General features: G+C 41.5%; 1 protein-coding gene across 1 annotated transcript in view; it reads right to left on the bottom strand.

Moving 5' to 3' along the window:
* Positions 1–11,150, bottom strand: part of fbxo11a (F-box protein 11a) — a 36,886-nt gene extending 25,736 nt beyond the window's left edge. Inside the window, exon 1 of the mRNA XM_017685615.2 lies at positions 10,837–11,150. Coding sequence (XP_017541104.1) covers positions 10,837–10,933 — 97 coding nt within the window. The 5' untranslated portion in view covers positions 10,934–11,150. The remainder of the gene's footprint in view (positions 1–10,836) is intronic.
* Between the last annotated feature and the right edge of the window lie 1,848 nt (positions 11,151–12,998).

Raw genomic sequence — 12,998 nt, 5'->3', positions numbered from 1 at the left:
CTGATGGAGAATGTGATGTATATGGTTTTCTTTCTGAAAATGGTTCACCAGAAAGGGTTTATTCTACTGTTATGAACCCTTTTTTTGCTTATAGAATCTCTATGTAAAAGTCAAGCTCTAAACAGAACCAATTCAGTTACTAAAGAACCTTTGAAGAAGCATCTTAAGTGTGATCATATTGAGCTGCAACAAACAGAAAAAAGCATTCATTAAAAGACATGCATGCATTCACTGAGAAATTATGAGAAAATGATGCTGAATTAGCGTTCTCTGCTGATCTTTTCACCTTAAGTGAAGAACATGTAGCTCTGCTTGACTCTATCCATGATTCTGTGTGACTGTAGATGTATGTGTGAGTGGAGATTGACGGTACAGCCAACGCAAGTCATTAAAGTGGCTAAGCAGCCAGTTTGGCCACTTTAGGCTTCTATTTTAATAGCTGCAAACCGTGAACAAGAAAAGGACACTAAATCCTAAACCGATTATTTATGACAATTAATTGTTGAGCCAAAATGTCATGATCTTTACAGCCCTCCCCTGAGATAATCTGAATTTTCACCCACTCGCAAATACAATTAATAACAAGCCAACTACAACCCCGTTTACACCTGGTCACTTTATGAGCATCAGGATTATCTAATTAGGCCAAGACACATAAAAAGTGTAAACTCACCCAAACACATTTAAAACAGGTGCAAATCAATCACTCAGAGCACTTCAGGAGGCGGACTGAGACGCATCTGAGACGTTACGGCACCGTAAATAAATCCATCTCTCCAAGACACACTCAACAACCAAAGCGCCTCCCAACGCAGCCAAAGCAGTATAATATATCACAGTAAATAATAAACTGTCACAGTACAATATAATATTCTTTTCTGAATACATCACGTTTGTCAGAACTGGATTCAGTGACATATACGGAATTTTAAAAAAAACATTTACAGTTTTTCATATTATGAAATGTACACTCAACAAAAAGTTCTCTCAAAGGTTCTTTAGTAAAGAAAATGTTTCTTTATAGAACTTTAAATACTCAAACAACTCAAAAGGATGAAGGGCTTCTCGAAAGGGTTCTTCAGATTTATGGAAAATGTGCTGTAAAGGGTTCTATACAGCACTAAAAAGGATTCTGCTATTGTCACGATAAGCTTGTGACAATATATAGAACCACAAAGGGTTAATCTATGATAATTTTCTTTACTAAAGAACCATCTTTTTAATGTAGAACTTCTTCTGTCTCTGTTCAACTGATGTCTGAAAAAAATAAATAGTGTATTATGAAAAGCTACTGAAATATCATATATTTTTGCCATATCGCCCAACCCTACGTTCTTCTGTTACAGGTGTTCATGACTCTGTACAGAACCACTAGTCTAAAAGAGCCTCCGATGAGCTCTCTTCAAGAGTATAGTCTACCCCGTATGTATATGAAGGCTTCCTACACAGCCTGAATCCCTCACACTGCCTATTATTTCTTCTTTTACTACAGACAAGCTGTTCGTTCCGCTGATAACTGGAGGAGGATTTGATTAGCGAGCAGAGAGTTTACCTTTAGAACGGACACCCACTCCTTTGCTTATGATCCTCGGCGACTGGGCGGCAGCCTCAGCTGGGAGAGCCGGCGCACGCGGCCATGTTGCTCTGGCAGCAAGGTGGTTCTCCAGGGCTACTCAGTACAGTAACCACCACAAACATACGGTGTCCGACCAATTATCGCAACACAACAGCATCTCCATGTGCCTTTTAAACACAGGACATGCTGAAGAAGAGCACACAGACACCACTGGCTCCAAACAATACCGGTTCAAGTTACTGCTGCTGTTGTGATCCAGAAATTAAGATGAAAATGTTTTGGCTCTTGCTTCAGTATTCCAGGAAACATTCGGATATTGAAAACTGGTGAGGCACGCGGCACCAATTCTGGCACTTAAACGCAGTATCGGTGGTGGGGAAACTGACACCGTGAAGCAATTCCTGACAATAGACAGAACTTAACATGTCAGTGATCTGGGATGACAAGCAGCAGCAAAATTGCTCAGCGTAGAATCTGTAATGGCAGTTTTTGGTGTTAACACACTAAAGGAGCTTATCTGAATGGCTGAATTGCTTCTTTCAGTATCACTTGTCTGCCTCTGCTGTGGTCATTTACAGTCTGAGTTAATGTTACTGAAAGAGCCGAAGGAACCGCTGGACCCTCATCGTAACGAGACCTTTAGCCTCGACTCAGCCCATAACACAGCAGCCAGCCCTGTGTGTCCGCTAGCCCCGCCTAGAAGCGGGGAAAAAACTGTTTCTTAGGCGCACTGCAATGCAGAAATGGACTACTCTGAAACGATTCACAAATATAAAAAATTTTCACATTGTTAATTGGTGTCATAATGTTGACGGAATGCAAAAGACGGAACTTGGAAGTGCCGCGCCTGGACAGTCAGTGGTGGCATGTGACAAAAACCACAAATGGATGAGAGAGAAATCCAACTGGCACCCTCTGCATTCAAAGCTAGGACAGGGGTGGGAAACCCAAAACATTCAAATCAAATTACCATGTGAGCCACAACATTTCATGTCTATTTTACCATCTTGGCTGTAAATGTATCTCAGTATGAGCTGATGTACTAGTACAGGTTAAAAAACCTAAACACAAACAGACTTCTAGTTGCTTTTCTCACATCCCCAGCAGGAAACTTCTCCTCAAAGTAGAACAGTTTCTTATAAAATGTCCCTCAACGCTCAACTTTTATGAGGCTGAAGTCGCTTCTCATTCGCCAGCTTCTTGTTCATTTAGCTCAGTTTTTGAGCCAGAAAAGCTGCTGTGTGCTGCTGTGTGAACACTACAGGTTTATCTGTGTACTTGGCATGAGTGGCAGCTTGAAAAGCTGCAGTAGCTGGCTTCACAGGACTCTGAGGAAGCCTGTGTTAACCTTCACCCTCTTGACGTTGGTAGTATGGTGTGACTGGGGGAGTCTTAACTAGTGGGTGCAACTGGAGACCAAATTGGGGAAAAATTGGCGGGGGGGGAAATATAATAATAAAAATAATAATAATAATAATAATAAACATCGTTCTTATTACTAATCATAAGATAGTAAATACTAAATATAGAAATAAGTTTTATTTAGCATCTAACAGATATAATTCAACAAGTAAATGCCATCTAGCCAAACAGAGTGAGTTTTATTTGTGATGCAGAAAATAGATTTTACCAAAGTAAAATATTTGAAAAATGTAATTATATAAATATCAGGACTTCTAGGTCAGTTAGGCTGGACAGAGTTAGCATCAGTATTAACGAGTACTTGAGGATCAGGTATCAGTATCGGAAGGGAAAAGTGGTAACGGTGCTTCTCTGAAAAAAACTCCTTTAAAACCATTGGTTACAAACAGGGCTGGATGGTAACACCTTTTTAAGACCATCTCCGAACATCACTGCCGTTTAGCGTTATGGCGTATTCACGCCGCCCCTCTGCAGCTCATCCTGCGTTACTACAAAACTGAAAACACTGATCACACTAATCTGCTTACACGGTCACCAAATGATAAGCGAGCGCATGATTTTTAATAGATGTCAAACCGTCAATCTAAGGGGAACTCCACTCATTTGAAATGGTTCTTCAGATCTAAATTTGTTGTATGTGGTTCTGTATCGCATCAAAGAGGGTTGTGCTTTTGTTATTTTGTTGCTTGTTGATGTCAAGCTTATAACAATAGAACATTTGGTCCCACAGAGAACTCTTTTCAAAAAGGTTCTATATAGAACACATAAAATACACACAGAACAGGCGCAACATTGACTACCTCCTTGTTTCTACGCTTACTGTCCATTTTTTCAGCTCCACTTACTATATAGGTGCACTTTGTAGTTCTACAGTTACAGACTGTAGTCCATCTGTTTCTCTGATATTTTGTTAGCTCCCCCTTTACCCTGTTCTTCAATAGTAAGGACCCTTTACATGGACCCTCACAGAGCAGGTACTACTAGGGCGGGTACTGCAGTGACACTGATGTGGGGGTGGTGTTGGTGGTGTGTTAGTGTGTGCTGCGATGGTCTGAGTGGATCAGACACAGCAGTACTGCTGTGTCAATACAACTTACACAATACAAATTTTTATTGTGGGCAGTTCCGCCTCTGCAGCGCACCCTCTGGTTCAACTCTGCCATGCCTTCGTACTAAATGTTCGTAAACAACGTTACCACCCCCTGATGACTACTCGTGCTGCGCTCATAAATATAAAAGCACAGGCGCTGACCTAAACACCCTCAGCACCACCTCACAAGGCTGAGATATGATGTCTGTACCAACTGTAATTAATCAAGTTAACTGAGCTGAGTTTGGAGTAAAGATGTTGGACCAATTAAGAGAGGATATTTGCGAGTCTCCATAAAGCTGCCGGTGCTGCATCCGATTCACGTTTCCATTCATATGTCGAACCCTCGGGCTCAACTCACTGAGCAGAAAATCAACAGCAAGCAAAGCTAGAACTACGGAAAACAGAACAGTTCAGGAAAGATTAATGACAAATGGCCTGTCACCGAATGAGTCAACCTTTCGCCTGAAGAGCCTTTCTCAGACTTTTTTCCAGCGCCGCTAGCCGTTGATTTCTGGTCAGTGATTGCAGTGCACGAGCGCTGGATTCATACGTGAATCTGAGTGGGAACTGAATCGGGTGTAACTCCGGTAAGTACTATAAACTTCCAGCAGAATGTAAGGATTTAGGGCCACTGTAGCAAATCCTGACTGACCGACGATGCAGTCTGTGACCGTGACATCAAACTGAATAAAACAGAGTTCAAAGAAATCCACTTTATTCATTCAAAATTCAGTGCATCTAAGAAATCAGGACTTAGCTTATATTGAATACGGACCTGCTGAACAGATCATTAGAAGCTGTAGCGGTTTTAGGGAATGATCTACGGTTCAGTGGCCCTACACAAACTCTTCAGCGGTTTGAGTCAGCAACTCATGCTGTTCTGCCTCGAGACGCCCTGCCTGATCAGAAACACCTTCCCTCGTCGAAGGTGGGGATGGTAGTGGAGAAAAATTGTCAGCCTCGTCAGAATCTCAGCTACAAAAGTGCCATTTCATTATGTCTCCATATTTTCTAGTCACTAATGTACAGCTACTCTAAAACACAGGAGCTCAGCCCACCCGGTTTCCCTCTGAGCCCAGCCCACCCGGTTTCCCTCTGAGCCCAGCCCACCCGGTTTCCCTCTGAGCCCAGCCCACCCGGTTTCCCTCTGAGCCCAGCCCACCCGGTTTCCCTCTGAGCCCAGCCCACCCGGTTTCCCTCTGAGCCCAACCTCCAAACCTGAAGATCACTGCAGGGCCCCTGCCAGCCTGCCCCGCCCATTTTTGAGCATTTTTCAAAGTTGAGCCAGTGGTGGAGTCAGCTGAAAGTAGGGGTTGTAACGAAAAGTGACGCAAAGAAGCGCGCAGTCAGTTGACTGTTCGGATGTCATTGTGTGTGAAAGCAAACCAGTGATAACGAGCCACTACCCAACAAGCCTGTCCCCCAAAACAAGCCCTGAAGCAGTTCTGGGTGAGGAATCGATTATTCATGACAAGTGTGAAAACACAAAGTCTTTTAACCTTTTTAACTCCGTGGAACCACCGGTGGTTCCAAACTGCACTTCATTCTTTACTTCATAACTTTCATATTTCATAAGCTACATTCAGAAGCTGGGCATCATATGAGGCTGCAACGTCTTCTTTCTAGTCAAATAGATGGGGATTTTAAACCCTTATAATAAAAGAAACTGATCTCAGTTTTTTTTTCTACTGAAAGTCGACCCATTTTTCCACAAATCTGGGCTATAAACTATAAACAGATGGCATCTGCTCTGTAAAAATTACTTTTATAAAATAACACAAAGAATGTCAGATTTTTGGCTTTCATTGTAAGCATATAGCAATATGTGTAGATCATAAAGCATGTTCTGTTAATTTGAGTTGCTTTTACAAAAATGCATGTAAATTTATTCAATTACTGAATAATTTGCATGTAAATTCAGGTGGAAAAACAGAAATACACCTACAAGCATAAGAGGTTAAAGCCCATACACTTTAATAGACTAATGATAGATAGACAATATTCAGCCACGACGACAACAACTTCGTTCGTACAACAACAGTGAAGTCTTTTCTCACATTCACAGCACTGCTTCCCTTCTCGTCTCTTTGTGAAACTAACCAAAGTGAAAAAGTGGTTTACTGTGAATATCATACTAAATTTTAAGTGCCACACTTCCAAAAGATGGTTATAGTAAAAGGAACGGCTCTATTCAGAATCATGTGCATACTTAAATGGTTCTTTGCATGATGAAGACATTCCTCTGACTGATAGTGTGGTGTATATTAGGTATTAGGGACTGGCGATATGTCGATATTTCATCATTATCGTGATAAATTACGTCAATACGCTCTTCTCTTCATAACGTCAGCACCGACGTTTCATTACGTTCATCAAGTGGGCGTAATTTAGGCTTTTAATTGGATTTAGTGCTGTTTGTATAACACAATTGACCTCTTAACATGCCTTGGCCCGCCGGCGGGCCAGAAATGTGTCATAATTAATGTTTGCCAGTGTTTATGAATAATTCTAGGGTCAATATAGACACCCAATATGTCATATGAAAGCTTAGAACCTCTGCTTGCCAGCTATCTAGCCAGTTTAGCTGTATTCCCTTTCAGAAAATAACCATTTTGGGCGAAATATACCTTGCTAGCAAAAGCTTTATTAAAAAATAAGCTTAATATTTTTTATATTTGCGGTTTTTATAAATCCATATTTGATCCAATGTGGGCATGTTATACATCATTCAAACCGTCTGGCTCTCCGGATTACGACGTAGGGTTTCCAAATTAGAGCCAAAAGAGTGTGGCGTTTCAAACAGGAGATTTTTTTCCCGAAAACTCAGCAGCCGTGCGTAACGATCCCTGGCGGTCGGTGGAACACTTCACACGCAAATAGCTTACAGCTCCGGTTAACTCTCCTTGTTGGCTTCAAAATGACACCACACCCGTGTATTTCCGGTAACGCATTCGGTAGTAATCCTCTTTTTTGTGCAAAGAGTGCTTGAAAAAAACAGAAGGCAAAAATCTTTTATGTCTAATTTAAACCCAAATTAAAATATGTTCTACTTGGGCTATCGCTTTCAAACACACGTGCTCGTAAAGCTGAGATTCTCCCCTTTCCAACGACATGTCAATCAAACCTGTCGACCAACCAGGTGTCACGTTAGGCAGACGCGCAACAGGGGAGGCGGGATATAACCCAGAAGATTAGCGCCAAGAGCGCAGCAGGCACGGTAAACACAGCTTATTTGGCTTTTATAATAGAGTTGAAATTGTTGTTATAACAAAATTTTGTCAAATAATGTAAAGAAATACACCATAGGATGTTGCCATCAAGAGTAGGTAATACATAAACACTTTTTTTCCTGCAAAAATTGTTAGAAAATTTGTTTTTTTCAATTTGGAGAGGTTGTGGTCCTTTGGAGACTTCCAAAGGGACACTTGGAGAAATGTACACAGAAATGTATTGTACACTGTCTACTCTAGAGTGAATAACTTCTGATCAGTGAGGGTAATCAGTTTAAAATTTTACATGGTAAAAATTTGACCCCAAGGGGCAAAATATGGAACTGCAAAAACATTTCATGGACATGACCTCTTCAGTTTATGGTCCCTAAAATCTAAAACAAAAAAAGAAATTTTGAAAAGCACCTTGTTTTTTTTCCCTATTTTTACCATATTTTGGCCATTATAGTTTAATTTCACTCATTTCAAGTGTTTTCAATTAATTTTGTAAAGGCTTTTGAGTAATAATACTTCTTAAAATTGCCTCTGGATCATATAATATTTGAGTAAAAAGCATTAATATTTGGGTATGTCATTTCAGGCGAAAATTGGCAAAAATAGGCTTGGAGTTTCAGAGGTTAAAATAACATTGTATGTTATTATTTTAGTTCGAATTTATTATTATTATTATTATTAATGATAATAAAACAGTCGCTATAGAGATTCTATTTCATCTGATCCAATTTATTAAATCAAAAAAAAAATGATGCATATTGTATATCATGAAAACATCTTAAAGCATTGCGATATAATTGTCATATCGCCCACCCTTAGATTCTATACAAAACTTTTCAAATTGGTTCTGTATAGCACCAAAAAAAGGATTTCAATAGGAGGTTCTATATAGAAGCATACTCAACACATTCTCCACAACTCTGAAGATCAATTTCATTATGAAAAGGACCATTTACGCATACATGTGGTTCCATACAGAACCCATGGTTCCCTTTAGTAAAGACAGAGAACCATCTTTTTTAATAGTGTACATTACAAAGAACAGCAGTTTAGAATAAACCTTTAACTGTTAGTCACTAAAACTAACCAAAAGGTGGTATACCACACTCTTAAAAATGGTTCCTTACATGATTCTAGTAAAGGCAATGGTTCTATTTAGAACCGTAAGTTATATACACAGAATCATTTGTGTACATAAACATTTCTTTGCATGGTGAAATCATCGGTCATATCGATGGTGTTGTATATGGTTCTCTATAGCACCAAAAAGGGTTCTGCTATTGTACACAAGCTTGACATTATAATAGCAGAAGCCTTTTTGGTGCTAAACAGAACCATTCTCAAAAAGATTCCATGAAGAAGTGTGCACAGCACATCATCCATCCACCCACCCACCCGAAGAACCATTTCAGCATGTAAAGGATAATTTAAGCATGCACGGTTTATGGTTCTAAACATTCCCTTTACTAGGACCCTTGAACCATTTTTTCAAAGAGTGTATGTTACAAAGCACAACAGTTTGGAATAAAACCCACTGTTAGTCACTAAAACCATCCAAAAAAGGTGGTTTGCCACACTCTTGAAAGATGGCTTCTCACTGGATTCTAGTAAAGGCAATGGTTCTATTCAGAACCGCAAGTTACACATAGAATAATTTGCATACATAAATATTTCTTTGCATGGTGAAATCATTCATCATATCAATTAAGAAGGTGTTGTATATGGTTCTATACAGCACGTTCTGCTACTGTTATAATGTCAAGCTTGTGTACAATAGCAGAACCCTTTTTGGTGCTAAAGAGAACCATTCTCAAATAGATTCCATGAAGAAATGTGCTGTGTATATCATACATCATGTAAAGGATCATTTAAGCATGCAGAGTGTTTATGGTTCTAAACATCCCCTTTACTAGAACCCTCGAAGAACCATCTTTTCTAAGAGTGCACGATTCAAACCACAGCAGTTCAGAATAAAACCACTGTTAAGTCACCAAGACTAACAAAACTACAATATCAAACTTCGAAACTCACTAGAGGTCCCACAATCTTGAAAAATGGTTCCAGAAACTATTCTAGAACATCAAGAGTTGTATATACAGAATCATTTGCGTTCATAAATATTTCACATCAATCATCTGCCTGAAGAAGCATTTCAGCATGTAAAAAGTCATTTAAGCATGCAAATGGTTCTTTGAGTGTTTACGGCTCAAAACATTCACTTTACTAGAAGCCTTGAAGAACTATTGTTTCTAAGAATGTATATTACAAACCACAGCAGCTAAACAGCGTTGCTTACCGTGAAAATCTCATAAAGCACTTCAAAACTAGAGTTTTCCGATGGTCTCAGGTTAGCTGGCGAACATTACGCCATATCAATGCTATCCAGCTGTAACATCACTGTAATGTTTTCCTGGCAGACACACAGTTAACCACCCATATTAAGCCTGCGCAGTGCACTGAACTCATCAGAATACCTCAATAAAATGTGCCAGTGGTCATCTAAATGCTTTGTAATCAAATCTAGCTCAACTTGGCCAAGTCTGTGCAGCTGCAGTTAAGGGGAACTCCACCAATTTCTCAAAATTCCTGTATAATTAAGTGGTTAAGATGTAAACAGAGTCATTCAGAGGTTTGGTGCGAAACACTATTTTCTAGATCAACTTAGAGTCAGAACTGTTCACAGTGGTGGTGATAGGAACCAGACCTCCACCTCTAAAAGCTCCCTCACAGGAAGTTCCTACATTAAATGATCATGAATTCACTGCCTGATGACTGAGACGCTGTTTTATGATAGTTTAGAGAACTTAAAACTCCATTCATGGTGGAAGGATACATGCAGGGCGCTGTGCGGCAAAATAGTTCCCAAATAAAACATTATTCCAGATTTTCCACTATTTTCCATCATCAATATTCCATATAAATAGTAATAAGGTTATCTGGTGCTTTTAGACAGTAAATGAAATTGCCATTATTTGTGCTGGAGACATGGTGACCCCTGGTTCCCATCACCACCACTGTAAGGAAAACCGTGTCTTTACAATCAACCATACAACACCTAACCGCTCCGAATGACCCCGATTACTGAACTAGGCAGGAAATCTAGAAAATCGGTGGGATGTCCCTTCAGCGTTAAGGTTAGCTAACTGTGCAGGGGCAGTTCAGCTAAGCTAGCACAGCAGGCTAGCCTGCCAGAAGGCGCACGAACGCGAAATATATCGTGTTTTAGACACTTATGTGCCATCGTAGCCGGTCTAAACCAAAAAAACACTTAATTACAAGCTCAAGGACACACAGAGACACTGCATAGGGAGGTCAGGATTAAAACAAACCGGGCTAAACAAAGCGCGGCCTGTGCTACTGCGGGCCGAACTGGGGCCTCGGCGTTTCCTAGTTTCCTCGGTGCCGCCACAAACGCTCGCCTTGTCATCTCTATTCTCCCAGTCAGCGCTCCTGAACGAAGAGCAGCGCATCTGTCGGGACCCCCGGTGTCTTCTGGAATCATAAATAAACCAAACACCCACCTCTTTCGGCTCTTTCCTGGTTGTTTCTGTCCGGCTGTACCGGGCGCGGCCTCGACACTCGCCTCGGTCTCCGGTTCGCGGCTCTGACGGAGTTCATTTGGGGTGTTTGTTGTTGTTGTTGTTATTGTTCAAAAGGGCGGTGGAACCCGTCCGTATCTCTCAAAGCCCTGTAGAACACAGGAGCTCAGAGATCATCGCAATGCCGAGGACCCTTCTCTCCACCTGAAAACGCTGATTTGTAGTGTTTTTTCTCCGTTTTTCCAGCCCGGGCGCTCCGGCCGCCTCTGCCTCCGTGCTCGGTTGTCTTCAGCAGGAGGAGCCATTTACTCACAGGAACAAACGCGGAGGGGCGGAGTCACACAGAGGCTCTCCGCCAATCAGAGCCGCGCCTGCCTGCTCAACGGCAGTGACGTTCTCCTGTGTGGCAGCGTTCAACGTATTTAGGTTTGGGCCACACTGCAAAAAAGTCTGTCTTAAATTATATAATAATCCATCTTAAATTATAATCCTCATGTTGAGATTGCTGTAGGATCGTACTAGTTTAAAGGTTTATTTGTCATTTGCACTTGGCAGGACATTCATGCATTGAAATTCTTGTGGTGAGGCTCAGATAATCACATACACATACACACACACACACACACACACACACACACACCTTCTAAGCTGCTTCTCCTGGGTGGTGCTGGAGCCTATCCCAGCGGTCATCGGGCGGAAGGGAGGATACACCCTGGACAGGTCGCCAAGTCCATCGCAGGGCAGACACATTCACACCTAGGGGCAATTTAGCATGTCCAAATGGCCTTTGGGAGGAAACCGGAGAACCCCAGCCAGACACGGGGAGAACATGCAAACTCCACACAGAGAGGACCCTGGTCGCCAGGCCGGGGAATCGAACCCAGCCCCTACTTGCTGTGAGGTGACCCCACTACCCACCGCTCCGCCCCGCTCAGATAATCACTCGAAAGAAAGTAAAAATAAAAATACAAGCAAATACTGAAACTGAAATATTAAACTCACACAAAATATAGATACAAGTACGGAGCCCCGCTGGTGACATCCTGTAGAAATAAAAATAATTTAATTTAAGACCATCAGCCAACTTTGTCTTTAGACCCCCGCATTTAATCCATCTGTGCAGTGAAACACCCACATTCACACTAGGGGGCAGCAAGCAGCCACCTCACTCAAGGGCACTTCAGTCATAGACTGTCGGCCGAGGGGATGGAACCAGTGACTAGTCACAGGGCTGGTTCCCTAACCGCGCCACATCATGCGTGGCCACACCTTATTAACGTGTGGGAACGAGATCCTAATGATCCTAATGACTAATGACTTAGTAAGGCGTAGGAACGAGATCATGGCTTACTGAGTCGTGGCCACGCTTTACTTTTATTTATACAGCATGTCACCAGGGTGCTCCGTATTATCTGCCAACCCAACGAGAAAAGCCAGCGTAGACCAGCATGCCTAATCACCAGCAAAACCAGTGTGTGTTAAACCAGCATCGGACCAGCATAAACCAGCTTAGACCAGCATGGACTTCATGCTGGTCTGTGCTGTTTTTTCAGTAGGGAATATAATGAGATTTTTTACTTAATAAAATTATTTAAAAGACACGGGGCCTCTGAAAGGTGTTGTATTTCTTTAAGGTAGAAATCTGGTGCACATTAGAGATTATCAGTCAGGTGTGCACCATATACTATGTGGTGACCACCAGATACCATCAGATGAGTTTATGTAACTTATAAATGATAAATTATGAGTAATCTAAGGTTATTTATTTTTATGGAGCCTCTGAAATGAGGTGATGATTTTTTTTAGATAAAAGCATGAGATACTATCAGGTGAGCCCCAGATAGTATGTAGTCTGCACCAGTATGTGGTGTGCACCACATGGCGTGTATAAAAATGTGCCGACTGGTTGAGGGGTATATACCCTGTGCTCACCTGATAGCATCTGGTGTTCACCTGATGGTGCTCATCCCATATCGTCTGATGCTCACCTGACAGTATCTGGTGTTCGCCACATAGTATCTGGAGCAGACCTGATGGTATATGGTGCTCATTTGATAGCATCTAGTGCTCACTGCATAGTATCGGATGCTGACCTGATAGTGTCACCTGATATATCTGGTGCTCTCCTTATAGTATCTGGTGCT

This window comes from Pygocentrus nattereri, chromosome 5 (assembly GCF_015220715.1).
Source record: "Pygocentrus nattereri isolate fPygNat1 chromosome 5, fPygNat1.pri, whole genome shotgun sequence".
NCBI classification, from domain to species: domain Eukaryota; kingdom Metazoa; phylum Chordata; class Actinopteri; order Characiformes; family Serrasalmidae; genus Pygocentrus; species Pygocentrus nattereri.
This window is presented reverse-complemented; position numbering and strand designations above follow the sequence as displayed.